We start from the raw sequence: 20,065 nt of genomic DNA, 5'->3' as shown, positions 1-20,065 counted from the left end.
CACCACCAGGGCTCCTCAATCTTTCCTTACATGCTTTTTTTTAAAGTCAGAAATGGGCTGCCCATCGAGCATTTGAAGGAGCCTCACAGATAAGCAGATTATCAAACACAAATGTCCTCATGAAAAAACCTTTTTCTGGAAACTGGAAGATCTAATTCTCTAATAACCAGCAGTACAACACCAGCAAATATTGCTGCTAGCCAGCAGCTTAAAAATCTAGAAATGATCAACAGCTAGATGCCTCCCTAGCAGTTAAAGTGCATCTTAATCATTTGAAGGTCACTGGCCACAGAAGGATGCCAGCAGATAAAGGGATTTTAAGCATGCAGTTTAAAACCCTTGGGATTAAACCAACCTTGCCAGCATATTTTATTTATACGGAGATAGCTCCAAAGGAGACTCCTTGGTCTTTTGACGCTAATGAAGCCCTTTATTTATTGACTTCATGTGTCATAAATGAAAAGGGGGTCCTTTTTTATGGCAGAAAGTAAAATGGCCTCTGGACTCCTTGCATCCGCAGAGTCTGGTTTAGAAGCATTGTGTCTTAACTCTGGAAGTAACATCTTGATCACCTGCTTTTATTTCACATTTGCTTCTTTTCCTTAGTTGACACAGCGGTCTCCCTGTGCAGAAGGGGCAGGCTGGCAGGGCAGGCAGGATGGGAGCTGAGATCTGCCCACTAAGGCACTGGTCACAGCACCTGATGGCAGTCTGAGCAGGACAAGCTGAGCCCGTGCTAGACGAGGCCGTATGTGCTCTGCCTGCGCCCAGGCAGAGTAGTTGGGCATGAGGCTAGAAGTGAGGGAACGGCTAAGTGTCCAGTAAACATTGCAGGGACTGGTTGCTGAGTGAGTGATTGATTCATGGGCCTCGGGAATCTTAATGCGTCGATGTCTGTGCCGAAACAAACCTCAAGCCAATCAATCCCAGTCACTAGGCATCTTGGCAGGGAGGTAAATTGTAACATGTTCTCTGCCTGGCTGCATGGAGCTACTTCGTCCAGTGCTGTGGATTTTTCCAGGTAACCGAAGCTGACTCTTCAAGCCAAAGCATTGCATTCTGCCCTTTCTGTTCAGTGGGAAAATGTCCTTCAAGCTTATATGAAATCTGAGCTCTAAGAGGACATAGGTCATGTGGGACATCCTGGGCTTTGGAACTAGATAAGCCCCTGGGCTTGAACGTGGCAGTAGATGTAGGGCAAGCACCTTAATTAGCCTCCCTTACCACAGATTCCCGTCTACAAAATGGGCATCCACTGCCCCCAGGTCACAGGCTGGTGCTTGTAAAGCAGTTAGTATCTAACAGTCAAAATATAGTTACTCAATCCAAGTTAACCCAACTGGACCCACTGCCATTGGGTCTACTCTGACTCAGAACAACCCTCTGGAACAGAAGAGAACTGCCCCATCGGGTCCCCCAAGCTGTCATCTTGAAGGGAGCAAGCAGGCTGCCACATCTTCCACAGAGCAGCTGGGGGGTTCGGGCCACCAACGTTTTGGTTCACAGCTGAGTGCTTCACCACTGCGTCCCCAGGGCCCCTTCTCTTAGTTAGTAAGCACGTATTAAATGCCAAGCATTCTGTTACCCTGTCCACTTTTCATAGCAGGTCGGATTGTGTATTGCTCCCGTTTTACAGTTGAGGAAACGGAATGAGAGAGGTGAAGTCGCTGCCAGCAGCCTGGGTGGCCTGGCGTCCATTCTCTCTGCCATCCACACGACTGCCTCTGGATGGCTGGCACACGTGCCTCCAGCGGTGGCTGACGCCACTAAGAACTGCCCCGTTTTACTGGGTTCAGTGCTGATGATGAGACCCCTGAGGCCTTCTGCAGTGCCCCGCCCCACGATGAATGGTCACAGACAGCCTTGGCTGCTGATTTCCCTCCTCTGTAGCTAAGAGCCAGGAGCCCTCGGGGCCTAGTGGTGACACACTGGACTGCTAACCATAGGCTGGCAGTTCAAAACCAGCCACTCCGCAGGAGAAAGACAGGGCCTTCTACCCCCATGAAAACTCACAGGGACAATGACCCTGTCCTAGAGGGTCACCATGAGTTGGCATCCACTGGAAGGCAGTGAGTTTGGTTAGTTTTGTGTTTGTGTTTGGCAAGCTGATAATGATAAGGAACCCTGGTTGGCATGGTGGTTACAAGTTAGGCTGCTAGCCACCAAGTTAGCAGTTTGAAACCATCAGCCACTCCTTGGGAGAGAAACCCTCTCTAGTCCCCAGAAGAGTGACAGTCTCCGAAACTCACAGGTAACAATTTTACCCTCTACTAGAGGGTTGCTATGAGTCAAAATGGACTGTAGGGCAGTGAGATTTTAGCCAATTTGAAAGCAAAATGTGTAGATAAACTAGTTTTTTCCCTTTCTGTGTTTTGCCTGTTATTCCAAAGTATTCGTGAGTCCCTTCTGGTAGCTCTTAAGGAGCAAATAGAACAGGTCAAGCTCTGGAGCCTTAGAACTAGCGTTTCTTTATGAGAAACATAGCGTTCTTTCCTCTCTATGGTGCTGCCGTTGAGGTCAACGGTGACGCGGTGACGCGGTTTCCCTCTTTGGCACTTTCTTCTCAGCAGAAAGCAACCATTCAGCCGCTTCTCAGGCTACCCCAGAACCAGAGTCTAACAGCAGGCTTCTTCCCCGGAGGCCCATACGGAGTCCTGGCATTGGTGGAAAGAAAAGGCCTCTTATTTAGAGAACACAGTCCCAGCCACCACCCACAGCCATAGTCTATTCAAATTCACAGGGACCCTAGGTAAGGGTTCCAAGATCATGAATCTCTACTGGAGCAGCGGCTGGTGGGTTTGAACCACCAACCTTGCAGCTAGAAGCCCAATGCCGAATACACAGCGCCACTAGGGATCCTGAAGGAGGGGTTATTGGTAGAAGCCCTGGCGGTGTGGGCTGCTAACCGTGCAGGGTGCAGGGGGCGGGGAGCAGTCCCACTCCGTCACGAACGTTACTGTGCATAGAAACGACTCGTCGGCACAAAACACAAGGCTCCTTCCATCCCAACCACCAAAGGCTATTGTCTCCGCACCACGGGCCTAAGACATAGTACCTGAGAGCAGCAAGCCCACCCCTGTTGTTCTGACTCTCAGCGAAAACCTCACCCATTTTATAATGGGGTGATTACTCTTGCCTAATGTGAACTTCCCGTGCTTCCAAGTTCTCAGATGAACACCGTGTCACCGAATTTTAAAGTACAACTGGGTTAACGGCGGTGTGCTTTATCTGCCTCATCCTGGGCTCTTGGAGTGCGAAGAGCAGGAAGTGTGTCACGTGGTGACCGACTGTCACTGCGATGTTGTTCTCTGTTCCCCTCACTCCACCTTAGGGGCATTTGTTCACACCTCGGTCACCAACCCCAGCTTTCCCGTGGCTTCGCCCCCAGAGTCCTCACCATGTCTTCAAACACTGGCTTAGCCTCAAGTTCTTTCTTCCCTCTTTTTAAATTAATTTTATTGGGGGGCTCTTACAAATCTTATAACGATCCATCATTCAGTTGTATGAAACACACTTGTACATATGTTGCCATCAATATTTCCAAAACATCTTGTTTCTACGTGAGCCCTTGGTACCAACTCCTCTTTTATTCCCCCCTCCCCCATCCTCCCAGCCTCTTGAATCCTTCACCAATTATATATTATCTTTGTTGTTTTCTGTCTTACACAGTCTGTTGTCTCCTTTGCCCACATTTCTGTTATTTGTTCCCTTGGAGGAGTAGGCTATATATCCAACCTGGTGATGGGTTCCCTCTTTCTCCACCCACCCCCCCCCCGCCCCCCTACGCTCATGATATTGCTACTCCTACTATTGTTCCTGAGGGGTTTATCTGTCCTGAATTCCATGTGTTGACAGTGCTCATCTGTACCAATGTGTGGTCTGTGTTCTAGCTGGATTTGTAAAGTAGAACTAGGTCACGGTCGTGGGGGTTAAGGAAGCATTCAGGAACTAGAGGAATGATGTGTATTTCATCAGTGCTATACTGTACCCTGGTTGAGTTGTCCCTTCCTTGTAACCCTTCTGTGGGTGAGGAGGAGGGGAGGGATGGTCAATTGACTACAGATGGGCTTTGGGTCTCTATTCCAACCTCCCTCTTTCACATCGATGTAATTGATGGTTTTGGATCTTTTGATACCTGATACCCTATCCCATCGACACCTCACGATCACACAGGCTGGTGTGCTTCTTCCATGTGGGCTTATTTGTGTCCACAATGTCTTATGGTCACTGCTTCTCCAACACATCTCCCTGCTAGGGAGTCTACCCACTTAATGCTGGGTTTCATCCAGTCATTTCCCATTCACTCAGTGCCATGCAGTAGCTACTCTTGTTGCTGAGGTAGTGCTCTGGGCCTGTGGCCAGCTTCCTCTGCCAGCTTCCAGCGGTCACTTTACCTTTCTGTGCCGGTTCCTCAACTGTAAAGTGAATGTGAAGAGTATCTCTTCTGGCTGTTGAGGATTCGGTACATATTGTGTATCGATTTGTTGTACCGTGGTGACTCTCCTGCCCTTATCATGGTGGAAGCTCTGCCCCAGGTACTTTAAGTGCCAGCAGGCTAACCCATTTACCCATGGTGGACAGACTTCAGCAGAATGGCCACACTGAGAGAGACTGGGAAGAAATGCCTGGTAGTCTGCCTCTGAAAATAAGCCAGTGAGGACCCGGTGGAGCACCACAGGATATTGTCAGGTGTCGTGCTCCAAGGTGAACCCTGTGGGATGGAAGGCACTTAAAGAACAAGAATGGGCTCGAGCAAACCAGTGATCGCAAACATGGCAGAGCCCCAAAGAACTTCATCTTGTACACGGGACCACTGTGAGTCCAGGTCTGCTGGATGGCAGCTCACAAGCACGCACAGAGAGTGCTTCACCTACAGCGAGTGCTCCTCAGATTCCCAGTGGACAGTCTTGGGGGTACGAGGGGGTCTGTTGCCCCCCCAGTAAAAGGGAAAAAAGCTCTGCCCATAGTACACGTTTTTCCAGCGAGCCAAGCCTTGAGCAACTTGCTCTGAGTTCATGCACCCAGTGGCATTGCCTGGGAAGGTTCTCTGTGGTCACAGTGAATATCTTCATAAAAGCAGTTTCACTTGAACCTCGTTTTTGGTGAAGTCCGATTTAAGAAAATAGCATGCAGCTGTGAAATTTTGTTTCCTGCTTGGGAAAAGTGCTACAGAAAGTGTTGGGATGTTGAACACAGCTTACAAGGACAGCACCGTGGGGAAAGCCCAACTGTACAAGTGGTTTTCTCTGTTCCAAAAAGGTGAAATGTGGACTGATGACGAACCTTGTTCTGGACATCTGTCAGCTTACCGAACGGATGAAAATGTGGACAAAATTTCACGCACTTGTGCTCACAGACTGATGACGAACCATTGAAGAGATGGGAAAGTTGTCTGGACTATCTTGGAGCTCAGGTCACACATTTTAATGGAAGCTTTGGGAATGAGAAGGGTTGCGGTGAAATTTGTGCCTGGGGTTCTGACCAGGAAAAAGAGCGTTGACTGGAAACATGCCGTGCTTTGAAAGAACAGCTCCAAAGTGACCCAGACTTTCCCCCCAAGGTCATTACATGTGACAGACATGGTGCTATTCTTAAAACCCTGAAAGCAAACATCAATCAAGCCAGTGGAAGATGCCATCCTCACCTCACCCCCCAAAAAGCTCATCAAGTGAAATCAAAGATCAAGAAGATGCTCATTTGTTTTTCTGATGTGAGAGGAGAGTGTATTTGGAGTTCGTTCCACCAGGTCACACTGTTAATCAAGCTTTCTATTTAGAGGTTCTGAAAAGATTGCATAAGAGTGGGGGTTGGGGAGGGGAGGCCTGATTTGTGCCAGACAGGGACTGGTTTGGCTGCACAGCAATGCACCTGCTCTCACAGCCATCTCAGTGCACCAGTTTGGGCAAAAAAACGGCATGCCTCTCTTGCACCTCGCCTGACTCACCTAACCTGGCTCCCTGTGACTTCTGTTTGTTTTTCCACGAATGAAAAGGACGTGAAAGGACAGTGATTTGGTGAAGTAGAAGAGGTGAAGCAAAGAAAGAGGGAGGTGCAGTTAGCCATCCAAACAGATGAGTTTGAAAAATGTTTCCAAGAATGGAATCTGAGATTTCACAAATGTACTAAATGTAATGGAGAGTACTTTGTAGGTGATAAAGTTGTTTTGTAAAAAAAATTAAATACATAGCTTTGGGGGGAGGGCGTGGACTCCGATTATTTCTTCTTCTTCTTCTTCTTCTTTTTGGATGCCCCCTCATAACTCAGATGTTTTGGTGGAAAGAGAGGTGGCTATCTTCTCACCACCCACACACAGTCTTCCCTGAAAAAACAGTGCAGATCAGGACTCTGCTGCTGCTCGAATTGTTTGGCCTTCTGCTAGTTGCAGTCATTTTATAATTATGTAACTGGCTTACATTGACAGAGCTTAATAGAAAAATCATATAAGTGGGAAAATAGTCGGACTTGTAATGAGTCGTAGCTTGAGGAGAAAAGATTTACCAGCCCTCATGGATGTCTATCTTAATGGAAGGACAAGTCCTGTGTCGTCCAGGGACCCCATGCTGGTCAGTGCGCATCGTGTGTGTGCACCTGCCAGCCAGACTTGGATGAGGTCGCCGCTGGTTCCTGGAAATGCAGGGCTGGGAGAGGGGAGGGCGTGGTTAGACATTCTTGGGTAGAAAAGCCAGTCGGAGGGACTGGTGAGTCATAGATTTCCATGATGATCATACTGGCTCTGCTGAATGTGTGCTGCAGGGCAATCTCTGAGTATACTAATTCCAGGAGAGCAGTAATAAATTGTGAACCCCAAAGCATATCTTCCATGACTTCCGATGACCCGTGATCTTAACCTTGGAGTCAATCTGACGTGTTTTGGGTTTGGGCCGGCTTTTCTCCTGTTGAATGACAGTCTGTGTTCGTAATCATGGTTTCACGTGCCGACCGGGGCTCTCCCATGTTAAGCTATCAGGGTGAAAATAAATGTGGCCCGAAACCCACTGCCTCGTTAGTTCTGTCCCTTTGCTCTTGGGAATAGGGTTGCGTCTTCCTTTCTAGATGTATCGGGGAAGCTGCTGCATTCTGTGCCCTGCGGCCCGGGGGCAGTGCCGCTTGTCCAAAGACGAGTGTCTCTTGGATTGTGTCCCCCAGACACAATTCTGTCCACACTGACCCTTGTGTACACCTCAATGGAGACCCTTTCATTACCATTGGCTCTTCCTTGTAGAATTTGCCTCTAAGCGTTTTTTAGTGAAGTGATCGGAGAATTTTGGAAATTGTCCTCAAACTGCGTTCCGCTAAATATTCTAGGGAAACGTCTTGGCACGGCACACTTTGCTAATGCTGGTGACATCATTATGGGAGCTATAGATTTCTTGGGTGTGTAAAACGATTGCATATTCATGAACATCTTCCATCCCGAAATATTTGTAAATAACTTGGCAATTTTTTCCTAGGGTGGCCTATTAAAAATGATTAGATCTTTAATTGTTCACACAGAAAGGATGGGGGCTTACAGAGCCACCCTCCCCCCCTTGATAGAGCAACATTTCTGTGCTTAAGCAGGTTGGAATTTGAACGCACACAAGTCGCCTTCCTTAAGCGAAGTATAAGAGATGCTATTTTCCCATGAAGAATGATTCAAGTTTGAAAATGTCAATAGATGCAAAAAGCCACCCCGGCGTCTTGCTCTCTCGGAAGAAAGTCGAGAAGGAATGACATCGTCAGTGTAACTGTCACCAGATGAAGTGGAATCAGACTGTCAGGCCTGGATCTATGAAACCCTTGCCAAAGTAGGGCCTCATTTACACATACAGATCTTCCTGCCCTTCGCGGAGGAAAGCATCTGTGGCAGTTTAGATGTTTGTGCGTTTGCCAAAGATCTTTCACTCTGAATAACGTAAATGTCATGTCTGTTGTTTAGCTCCAATTCAGCCGAGTAGTTTTAAAAGGAAATATTTGGGGGGAGGGGGCAGGGACGGGGAGGAAGAAGGTTGGGAAGCTCCGCTGGGTTGGGTGTGGCACTTTGGTGCCAAAATTCAAAGCATACTTTTTGGGGTCCGGGTCCGTAAACGTACAACGTGCTTTGGGGCTCAGGGTCTGGCCGCGTCGTTTTGAGATGAGAGTGGCACGCTGTGATCAATTGGAACGTGGAGACTTCCTGAGTCTCTACCTAGTCTGTCAGCACCCAAACCCCAGATAATTCGGCCCCACTGACAGTTTGGCACCACAGAGACACAGCTGTCTTGAACTGCAATTTTGAACACTTCAAGAGAGATGGCATTGTCCTGGAAGCTGGCTGGAACAGTGGTTTCTCTCCTTCCCTCGCTCGCTGTGTATGAACAAATGCTTAGGTGGACTTCAAAGGTTGGAGACACAGTGTAATTCCTCTAAGTTCAAGCTGGAGCCCATTGAATAGCCGTGAATACAACAGAACCCTAGGTCCTGATCACATTGTTGGCAGGTGCCTTTGGCAAGTTCAGACTTTGAGTTGAGTGTGCAGTGGTAATTTAGCAATGTAAATTGCCTGGAATATGAAAAACGGGGATCCTCTACCTGCCTCTTTGAAAAGCCATATTGACAGACTTACAGCCGTGCAGACTCACAAGGAGCTCCTGGTGTAGCATGCTTTCCTGGAGAACACCTGTTTGAGGTGATTCAGTGGTTATCCCTCTTTGCAAAAAAAAATAAATAAAATCAAATGTTTGCCTTAAATACTCCCTTATTAGCCGGTGACATTTGTCTTAGAGACGTGACGTGTTCTGGGGCTGAATATTCTGAGTCTGAATATTCTCCTCTGTCCACAGATGACATGGAAGCCATTCCTGTGAAACAGTTTGTCAAACACATCGGTGAGCTCTATTCGAATAACCAGCACGGGTTCTCCGAGGATTTTGAGGTAAGTTTCAAACTGGAAATGAATGTCCAGGAGCCCACCTCTTATGTGTACAGAAATGGTTATAATTGTTCATCGGGTTTATTCCAAGCTTATGAAAGCAATAAGGAAGGGACACGGAGACACTTTTGTTTACACTTAGAATTTTTTTAAAATATATTTTTAATTGTTTTATTAGGGGCTCATACAACTCTTATCACAATCCATACATATATCAATTGTGTAAAGCATATGTGTACATTCGTTGCCCTCATCATTCTCAAAACATTTACTCTCCACCCATGCCCCTGGCATCAGCTCCTCATTTTTGCCCTACCCTCCCCGCTCCCCCCTCCCACATGAACTCTTGATAATTTTCAAATTATTATTTTGTCTTATCTTGCACTGTTCGACGTCTCCCTTCACCCACTTTTCTGTTGTCCTTCCCCCAGGGAGGAGGTTATATGTAGGTCCTTGTAATCAGTTCCCCCTTTCCAACCCACCCTCCCAGTATCGCCACTCACACCACTGGTCCTGAAGGGATCATCCGCCCTGGATTCTCTGTGTTTCCAGTTCCTGTCTGTCCCAGTGTACATCCTGTGGTCTAGCCAGACTTGCAAGGTGGAATTGGGATCATGATAATTGGGGGGGTGGGGGTGGCATTTAGGAACTAGAGGAAAGTCGTATGTTTCATCATTGCTGCATCGCACCCTGACGGGCTCATCTTGCACTTAGAATCTGAGCAGGCTTCTGCTCCCAGTAGAAAGTGAGTGAGCGGCGGTGCTTGTCCTGGGCAGACACAGCTCTGGAAGGTTGTGGCCATGACACTCGGCGTGAGCGGTGCAATTGTGGGGATGGCGCAGACTCAACAGCCCCCCACAACCGCTTGAGAGGAGAGGCAAATGGACAGCATGGTTCCTCCGCTGCCTCCTTCGCTTTCGTTCTAACGGGGTGGGGTCAGGATGCAGGCCCCTAATCGCACATCCCTTCTGGGACTCCCAGGGTGGGACGGAGACAGCAGTTGTAAAGTCTCAGGACTTGGACATTGGTTCTACCAATTGTGAACTTCATTATCCTTGGGCCAAGTGTGTAGTCCCAGGCCCCCCCGTTTCCTCTTTTATTTTTTTTAAGGCGCTCATGCCACCCCCATCCCAAAGTTGCTGGGGTCTGGTGGGGGACACTTTAATGGTGCTGGATTAGCTGTTTCGCCCCAATGCAAAGGTTGACTGCTGTTTTCACGCTCCCGATCCTTGGAGAGAAGACACGGGTTAACACAGCCTGGTGGTTGTAAGAGGAAACAAGGTAGAGAGTGGCTGGCACCACCCTGCCAGCTCTGGGTCCCGTGCCAGTTCAGCAGTGACAGGGTGTCAATGAGGAGCTATTAAACAGACTGCCCTTTTCGTCACTGACGCGCTTCACTAAGGCACATCTCTGGCAGCGAGGGCTGTGTGGAGGAGGCCAAGTTTGCATGGCAGTGCGGCTGTCTCCTAGCTCTGTGACGAAGTTGCTTCCTTTCTCTCATTCCCGCTGGAAAATGGGAGTGCTGGCGATGCTAACCTGCCCACCTCTTTTCACAAAACAGAAGCAGTCAAAGGGGGAAGCACCCTGGGGAGGAGCCACACAGCTGGGACTGGCAATTACCTTGCACGGACAATGAGAAGTAAAGACAGACCCAATGCGGCATTCTCTATGCAAATTTGGAATCCCCAAAGATGACCCTAAAGGCAATGATAGTGTCTCTTGTTGTAAACGAAATCCTTCTCTTCGCTTGCGGTTTGGCCTGGTGTGATGGTGGTGATGGTGGTGGTGGTGGTGGTGGTGTTGGGAGTAGACGGAGCAAACATCATAGAGAGAAGGCATCTTCCGGGTTAGTCTGCAAAGCCCTATGTTTTATAAAAGCCGTTAATGTAGCTCTTAGGTGCTTACCACCAAAAAAAAAAGAAAGAAAAAACAACAGTGTCAATTGGACTACAAAGACCATGGTTTAAGTGAAACATTTTACATTCATGAGGACAGCAAATGTGTGTGGTGTTAAAATGATTTAGTTCAATTGACTGTTAGCTGGATGACTGAGCAAGAATATTGAGGCATTTAACAATGTTGATGGTATTCAGGACAAACATTTATCCTCCAGAGAGCAGAATTTGATCAGGCTGATCAAATGCAACTCCGCTTTCTCAATTATTTATGATTTGAGACCCCAGTGCTATTCATCACAGCTGGTTTTGACACCATTTAATTATTCAAAATAATCAGCTACACCTCTGTAAACTTGAGCTGACTTAAAATGGGCTTTGCTGCGTCAGAATCACGCCTGGTTACAAATCCAAGGCTTCTGCGCCGTTTCTATCCTTTAAAAAAAAATGTTTTCTAAATCCTGTGGCTGAAAGCTTTCCTTCCCTCCCAGGTTGAACTTTACAGCATAAATGTTCTTAGTTGAGGGGGAGTGAAGCAGGGGGCGCTGAGGAACGGGGAACTGTGTTCACCTGCTATCTTGACACACTCCTGTTTGGACAGGTTTGGCCGTGGACCCTTTTGAATAGGAGGAAGAACCTTTGTCCTGATAAGAACAATGAGGCCGCGGCATAAAGGGAGGCACGTGGCAGTGGGAAGGCGCAGGCTTTTCCTGAGAAAGTGCCCTTCTCATTTGGAGACAATCCAGAGTCCTTGAAAGCAGTGGGATCATTGCTTCTTGGCCGCGCTGACAGGACAGCCAGAACACCGCTCAGAAGCAGGGATGGCCAGGCTTCATCTCCCATACTTTAGAAGCAAAGATGGTGAGACTCTGTCTGACATACTTTGGACATGTGCTCAGGAGAGACCCGTCCCTGGAGAAGGCCATCGTGCTTGGTAAAGGGACGGCTCTTCTCCCCGAGATGAGTGGACACGGTGGCTGCAGCCCTGGGCTCTAGCATGGGAACGCCGGTGAGGCTAGCGCAGGACCAGCAGGGCTCTGTTCTGGTGTGCACAGGGCAGCTGGATGGACCCGACACCACCACCACCACCACCGTTTCTTCTTGTCCGTGCTGCCGAACTGGAAAATTGGAAGCAGGCTATTTAGGAAAGGGCAGGAGGCATGCTCTTGGTCTATAGAGAAGGGATAGTGCAGGCTGACTGAGGAAGTTCAGAAGGGGTTTTATCCGTTTCGTTCTGTAAAAGCCCTCCAGGCCAGAGAGTAGTAACTTCAGCCCTGAGTTCCACTCCATTTATGTGACGGGGTGGCGGGCAGCGTTGAAAGAAGCCCAAGTAGCACGAACAGTTAAGGGCTCCTAACTGAGCACGCCTTGGTGCTTCAGAGGGAAGCCCTGGCAGTCTGCTTGTGGAGGGCCACAGCCCTGGCAACCCCTCGGAGGGGCAACCCGGGCCCACCGTGAACTGGAATCCACTGGACAGCCACGGATGACCTGGGCGGCGCTGTTTCCTTGTCCCAGTTTCACAGATGGCCCTTGAGCAAACCCAGGCCTTGGGCGGCTCCCTGCGGATGTGGCCTGGGGTTTGCGTGTGATGCAGGAGACTCTTGACTCCGGCTCCATTTTCAACCTTGATGCTCTCCAGACCCTCATTAAAGCCCTGACCCGTCATGAGCCAAAGCCAGAGAGGGCGGACCAAGATCACAGGGACAGCTGAAAACCAATGGTGTGGATGAGAGGCCAGTGGCTGCCAGAGAGCGAGACAGCAAGAGAGAGAGAGAGAAAGGGAAAGTGGGGAAGGAGGAGAGGCAGGCAGATCAAGGAGGATTATCCTTTAGAAGAGCATGCACACACATTATGTGAACCTGCAGTCTAGGTTCCTTCCAGACTGGTGAGTTTTAAAAACCGTACCAAAAAATCCCATTTTAAACCAAAACCCAAATCAAACTCACTACCTTGGAGTCGATTTCAACCCATAGTGACTGTAGACCCTATGCAGAGCCCGAATTGTCAAAACCCCGGTTTGAATCATAGAGCAATACCACTTAATGGTTGGGAAATAAGGTAATTCATCCAAAGGTGATGACTGCCTGCTGTTCTCAGGGCATAGAGCTGAAGCCGAGTCCTCGCCCGCTGCTGCTGGCCCAGTTCAGTGGGGGGACCGACCAGAGGGGGTCCACAGCGAGGCAGAAAGCGGGACAGAGGAGCAGCACTGCAGTGGGGCACGGCGCTGGCTGCGAAAGGCAACCAGCAAAGCTCCACATGCCACACCGTATTGCAGTCTTAGATGGGAAAGAAGAGATAGTCGCTGAATGGGTGTCATGTTTTCAGAACTTTACTGAGGTGAACGAGAACAATGAGTAGCTGGTAATTTTGAGCATCTGTCTAGAGGAGATGCTGAAAGCAAGATTTTTTGTGCCCAGGTCAGACACCTCTTGGAGGCGACCAACACCTGGCCCATCACCGGGAATGATGGTCGTCCTTGTCTCAGGATGGTGTCTGGGTACTCCGTTCCTCAACCTCACTCTCTGCCCGGGAGTGGTTTCCGAGAACCGGCGAATGGCCTCCTTTCTGGCCTCCACAGGCGTCACAAGGCACAGTGCTAGCAAACTGTCAAAGGGAGGCCACTCTAAGGCCGTGAGGTGACAACTAATAGGCAGGGACCAGGCACAGTGCAGAGATGAGGCCAGAGGGCCAGAGGTCCTTGACAAGATCCTAGGGGGATCCCCTCTGTTGCAATTAACTTCAGCTGAGCTAAATGTGTTCTTCTTAATTCAAGAGAACAAAGCACTGTCCACCTGAGCCCGTGCTGCCTAGGGACTGGCGGCCACAGTGGAAAGTTCCAGTGCTGCCAATGACATACAGCAGGGAGCCCCTGGACAGAGATGCAATGGTGCGTGAAGACTGTTGCCTACAAGCTAGCCGAAAATGGCCCCGGCAAGCCTCCTGAGTCTCTAACTAAATGCCAGTGAAAGAGAGGCTTTCACACTCCTCAGTATGGAGGAAACCGTTGGTGACATCACCATTTTTAGGAAATATGAGGGTGACTTTCTAGGAAGGACAGTGTCATTTTGGGTGAAGAAGATCAAAGGTATGGAGGGGTGAGGAGGAGAAGCCCTCTTAGCAGGTTAACTGCACTGAGAAACGAGCAAGGAGCCACACAGGCTTTCCAAAGCGCACAGGGTAGGACTGCCTGGCGTTGGTAAAGGAGTGGATGGAAGCTGGATGGGGCCTGAAGGAGTAAGGGAGAAACAAAGGCAAAGCAGCACTTGAAGACATTGGCCTAGTGGTAGTTTGGGGCCTGCGCAGGGCAGAAGGGAGACCACCCAGTGTAACCAGTCTCTCCCCAGCCAGCCCTGTGCCAGCGCGGAGAGCACTCGTGAATTGGACCCAGGGTCTTCCATTCCACCCCTCACAACTGCAGATGGCAGCGCTAAGAATGGGAGAGGCACTCGGTCACCAGGTTCAAAATGTCCTGTGATGCTGAGTAATGCGATTCTCACATCTTGTTTGGTCACTTGTTTCTCAGCCACGCCACAGAATGACAGGGCAGTTGGTCTCCCTGGTCTCGTCTGACAGCCTTGCTCCCTGCACATGGTCAGTTAGCCTATTTCTGGCCATCCCCCCAGGGCTCTGGGCATACACGCTTTTAGTGCTTTTGTTTGTTTCTTGAATTTTTATTTTATTGTAAACCTCTTGTTTTCCATTGGCACAGGAGCCCTGGCATAATGAGTTACAAGTTGGGCTGCTAACCCCAAGGTCAGCAGTTCGAAACCATGAGCCGCTCCCCGGGAGAAAGAAGAGGCTTTCTAGTCCTGTGAAAAGTTAGAGTCTCGGGAACTCACAGGGGCAGGTCTATCCTGCCCAGTACGGTCACTTTGAGTCAGAATTGACCCGACGGCAGAGTTTGGAGGGGGTTTGTTTTCTGTTGTCCGCCGGCTAGTACCTCAAATACCTGTTGGATTCTAGCTGTGTCGTGGAGACACTGAAATACACACACTTCAGTCCTAAAACTATTTATCAGCGTGCTGGATCAGGTAACTTGATCCACTTCATAAGCTGGTAGGGTTTTTAATGCCTGTTAAAATCACATGAACTTAAAAAAAAAATTTTTTTTAAATCACATGAACTTTAAAATGCCAGTTGTGATGGAGAAAAGCCACTTAGGGTCGCGTGATGTTTATAAGATGCTGACAGCTAATGAACCAGGCAGCACTGTGTGTGTGTGTGTGGGGGGGGGGGGTTTACAGCTGACCTTCTCATCCAGACAAAATCCCCAGGCCTGCGGAAAACCCCATGGGCTCTGATAAAATCAGAGTTAGCATTATTTATGACTCTTCTTTGTTTTCTGCCATTGGCATAATTGGAAAACCGAAATAGAGGCCAGGGTTGTAGATGACAGAGGTTGATGGGCCATACTGAATGGCAGCTTTCAACAGTGCAGACAGCTGCTCCCAAGCAGTCGTGGTCCATTGCGTTAGGTTATAATAGCCAGCCAACCTCAGCCCTTAGCTGGGGTGGTCAGATGTGAATAAGCAAAGCAACAATGAAACTAAGGGGGTTCAGCTACACCCTTGGATGTGTGTGTGCAGTGTCTGCCTGAAAAAGACCTGCCAAAGGTAGGAGTTCCCCAAGCCGGAAGCACAGGCTCTCGCTTCTCTACAAGGACTGGTTGTGGACAGAATCTTCCGACATGCAAATCCGCTTTCCAAGAGGAGCAGTCCTTGAAGGGATTCCGACGAGTACGCACTGCTTGTGTTCTTGTGGATGTTAAACTATGAGGCTTTCTCTGTGGTGAGAGCCAAAGACAGCCTTCGCGCCCTTGGCACAAGTATCTGCCCACTCTGTAGGTGCCATAGGATTTTAGAATAAAATGGGAAATGCCTGGGTTTATCACATCTTGTAAGAGGGAGGGGAAGGATAAAACCCGTCTCCATAACAGGCGTGCTTTCCCCCCAGAAAGCGTGGTTGAATTCATGCCTATGGGCTTTTATTTATTTTGTAATGTACAAACAGAAAGGCTTATGTTATAAAAAAAATTCAATGTCTAGCTTCCCAGAATGGGAGTCCATGAATACGGCTTCTCTGAACAGAGAGCAGTCCTTTGTCTTGATGTCTCCGTCGCCTTCTCTGGCTGCAGTGGGTTCTTCCTTGGCGGGAAGAGGGGGCTCGGCTGGGAAGTACTCCGCAGAGACAGGGACAGCCCGTTGCTTGTTAGCATTATGCTTCATGTAAATGCAGCGGGAAGCATCCATAATCGCCGCACAACTCCTTTGTGAAAAGTCTGCGTGCTCCTAAACTCTGCCACATCTGTTACGTGTCAAACATCCCTCCTGATAATTTTGTGTCGCTTTGCTCCTGCTCTCAGTAGCAGCTGTGCACTGCTAATGACTTCCCTTATTTAGGGAGCTCCGCAAGTGACTGGGTGGTGAAGCCTACGGTTGGAGCAAAACTTGGCACTTCAGCAATCTCGTACTAAGCAAACGGGCGATGCCTAGGTCCGTCGGAAGGGCAGCTGAAGCCGAAGAGAGTTGCTGCGTCCACTGCTAGTTCGCTAACGGCAAATTTAAAGAAAATTAAGAGCTCACAAAAAAACTTGTCAAGGGCATATGGATCTGAGTCAGACATAAATTAATTGGGCTATGAGTGAGTATCACTTGAGGACTGAGTCTTTGTAATCACTTTGTGGGCTGAAAGTTATAAAACAGCAGTAAGACCTATAAGCTTATTGTAAAGATTATGTGTCTGCCTCCCGGCTGTGCACACACCATTCCTTCTGGCCAGAACACTCCTGTGTATACACACACGTATGTGATATATATAAAATAAAGGCATTACTTTGGGGATATCTGTAGAGAGGGGCGGGCATTGCTTTTGGACCCCATACCCAGAACAACGTCTAGAATAAAGGAATGCTTGATGAATTGGCAGATGGAAGCCCCGAGAGCTGCTTTGCCTCCTTCATGTACTTGTTACGAATCACGTCCGGCATGGTTTCTGAAGCGGGGTCTTGGGGAAAACGGAAAGAGTGCTGGGGCTGCGGGTAGAGTAACGCTTTTGTACAGAGCTCTAAGGCCCTCTTGGTGGATGTCGAAAGTGTGCTAACCCCTTGCTGCTTGTTGTCTTCTCTAGGAAGTCCAGCGCTGTACGGCCGATATGAACATCACTGCCGAACATTCCAATCACCCAGACAACAAGCACAAAAACAGATACATCAACATTTTAGCATGTGAGTAATCAACTTCACCATCCACCTCCAGGAAATGGCCTCTTCGGGCTGGGTGTAACCGGAGAGAGGCAGGCGAGCAGAAGCAGGTGCCCACGCTCACCTGGCCTGAGCTCATCCTCATCAGGGTTGAGAAGTAGCAGCCTCTGCAGACTGCGCCCCTTGGCCTTTGAATGAGCTGTCCGAGCTCAGGAAGCCTAATAAGACGTTGTCTAGAGGAGGAGATTCTGAATGACCCTGTTGTCATATGAAGTGACTTCACCTCAGGGGTTCTGAGTCAGAATGACCCTGAAGAGTCAGTGTTGCCAAAGGTCGAACGTCACATGGCTATCTTATACTGGCCAATTGTTTTAGCACTCGTGTATATATAAAACTACTTGGGATTTGATTGAATAATGTGAATTTCAAAGGAATCTTTCGAAATCTAGATCTATACCTTAGATCAGTATTTCCATAAGTAGGTGATATTGCTGCCGGGGGAATGCTGAGGGACCCTTGGGGGCGGCGAAGCAGATGCTTATGGGTGAGAGTACAAACGTTTTTAATTTTATACAATGTGAGGTAAGGACACAATTTCATCTTCCGCATGTGGAACTCTAGTTGTCCCAATACCATTAATTGAAAGAGTATTCTTTTCTGAAAAGGGGTTGGTAGGCCACATCAGTTTGGAAACCTACGTGTTAAACAGTGTACCTCCATCCATTTGACCCAGTCCCAATGCTTCTGACGCCCATCACACTTTGAGGGTCAAGCCAATGAGGGTAAGGAATTAAGCACGTAGAGGCGGTCCTTCCTATTACAGCTTCAGGGAACATCGCAGAGCAGACTCTTCCCTGTGGCTAGAGTTCGACTTCTCATAGCTCTGGAGGACCTGGCCCTCCCAGGCCTGACGGGGAAGATGCTTTAATCTGAAGAACAGGCATAGAGGTTTATGGTCAATATCCACTGAGGAGCACACTGCAGAGTTTTATGCCAGGATACATGAAAATCAGAGGGCTACTATAAATGATTTTTTAAAATAATTTACACAACATACAGAATCCACCAACCTTAATCTTCATTGGCTTTTAATACATTCTCAGAGGTAGCAACCATCAGCACTATCTAAGTACTTTTATCACCCCATCAAGGAATCTTAGGCCCAATAGCTGTCACTCTGCTCTTTCTCCTAGCCTCTGACACCCATTTACCTGCTTTCTACCTCTGGAACTTCCTGTAAGTCGTTACAGGCTGTGGTCCTTTGTGATTGGCGTTTCACTTGGGTTTTTGGGGTCCGTCCGGGTGCCAGCACCTGTCATTCCTCCATTGTTCAGCTGACTGGTGGATAGACTAAATGGATAGACCATACCTTGTGTACTCCTTCATCGCTTGGTGGGTGTTTGGTTGTTTCTCATTTTTGACTGCGAGATATAATGTTGCTGTGACCGTTTGTGCATAACTTTGTGCGGGGACATACTTGTTGGGTCCTGCTGTAACATCACTTAACTTTTTGAGGACCTCGTACTGTTTTCCAAAGCAGTGGCACTGTTTTATGCCTCCATCGGCAGCTATGAAAATTCCCATTTATCCGCACCCTTTTCAGTACTTGGTATTGCAAGCTTAGTTCTAGCCATTCTCTGCAGGGGTGTAGCACTGTGGTTTTAATATCTAATGATGTAGAACACCTTTTCTTGTGCTTATTGTCCATTTGTATATCTTCTTTGAAGAAATAGCTCCTCTAGTCCTTTGCCCATTTTACGTTGTCTTAGTAGTCTTTTTATTGTGAAGGTCTACAAGCCCTTTGTTTTCTGGATAGCAATTCCTTATCAGACACATGATTTTCTTCCATTCGGTGGGCTGCCTTTTCACATTTTTTTTCTTTGAAGCCCAAATGTTAATTTTTGTGATGTCTAACCTATGTTTTGTCTTGTCACGTGTGCTTTTGCTGGCATATCTAAGAAACCACTGCCTGAGCGAAGATCTACTTCTGTGTTTTCTTCTAAGGGTTTAATCATTTAGCTTCTTTCATTGTTTAGCTAGGTCTATTTTTTTGTATGTAATGTAAAGTAAGGATATAATTTAATCTTCTGCATGTGGAAATCTATTTGTCCCAATACCTTTAATTGAAAAGAATATTCTTTCCCCCATTGAAATTTTTGGGCACCCTTATCAAGGATAACCTGACAATACAAGGTTTACTTCTGAATTCTCATGTCTGTTCCATTGATCTGGGTATATGTCCTTGTGTAGAATTACATTGTCTTGATTACTGTAGCTTTGGGATCAATATTTGTAATTTGAAAATATCTGGTTTCTCTTTTTCATGAGTTTTAGTTATTTGAGACCACTTGCATTTTCATGCAAGAGGGTACCTCCTCCTCCCCAAAAGGAAAAAGGCTCCGTTGGGCAGAGTTTTCGTAGGACACATTTTTCCTACTTGGCAAGCATCGATCACCTTGCTCCGAATTAGTGCACCCAGTGATGTCACCTGGGAAGGTTCCCTCTGGTCACAGTGAATTTTTTCATAAAAGCAGTTTTGCTCAAACCGCGTTTTTTTTGTGATGCCCGATTTAAGAGAACGGTGTACGGCTGTGAAATTTTGTTTCCTGCTTGGGAAAAATGCTGCAGGAACTGTTGTGATGTTGAGCACAGCTTATAAGGACAGTGCTTTGGGAAAAACCCATGTGTACAAGTGGTTTTCTCCTTGCAAAAAAGGTGAAATGTTGATCGATGACAAACCTTGTTCTTTACGTCTGTCATCTTCCCGAATGGACAATAATGTCAATAAAATTCATGCAAAATTGTTCTTGGAGGCCCACAATGGACCATTGAAGAGATGGGGAAGTTATCTGGACTAGCTCAGTGAATCTTAACGGAAGATTTGGAAATGAGAAGGGTCCCTGTGGAATTGGTGTCTCAGGGTCTAACTAACCAGCAAGAAGAATCAAGTGGAAACGCTTTGAAAGAATAGCTGCATAGTGATAGACTTTACCCCAATGTCATTACTGGTGATGAGACCTGGTGCTATTCTTAGGACCCCGAAAGCAAACATCAATCAAGCCAGTGGAAGAGGCCATCGTC

General features: G+C 47.9%; 1 protein-coding gene across 1 annotated transcript in view; it reads left to right on the top strand.

Moving 5' to 3' along the window:
- Window positions 1-20,065, top strand: part of PTPRG (protein tyrosine phosphatase receptor type G) — an 808,607-nt gene that overhangs the window by 757,517 nt on the left and 31,025 nt on the right. Inside the window, exons 16-17 of the mRNA XM_045290127.1 lie at window positions 8,802-8,893; window positions 16,912-17,008. Of these exons, the coding sequence (XP_045146062.1) occupies window positions 8,802-8,893; window positions 16,912-17,008 (189 nt within the window). The remainder of the gene's footprint in view (window positions 1-8,801; window positions 8,894-16,911; window positions 17,009-20,065) is intronic.

Source organism: Echinops telfairi, unplaced genomic scaffold, assembly GCF_000313985.2.
Source record: "Echinops telfairi isolate 266 unplaced genomic scaffold, ASM31398v2 ScPeMD7_31;HRSCAF=116, whole genome shotgun sequence".
In the NCBI taxonomy this organism is placed as follows: domain Eukaryota; kingdom Metazoa; phylum Chordata; class Mammalia; order Afrosoricida; family Tenrecidae; genus Echinops; species Echinops telfairi.
Note: the sequence above shows the minus strand (reverse complement) of the source record. Positions and strands in the feature narration are given on the sequence as shown.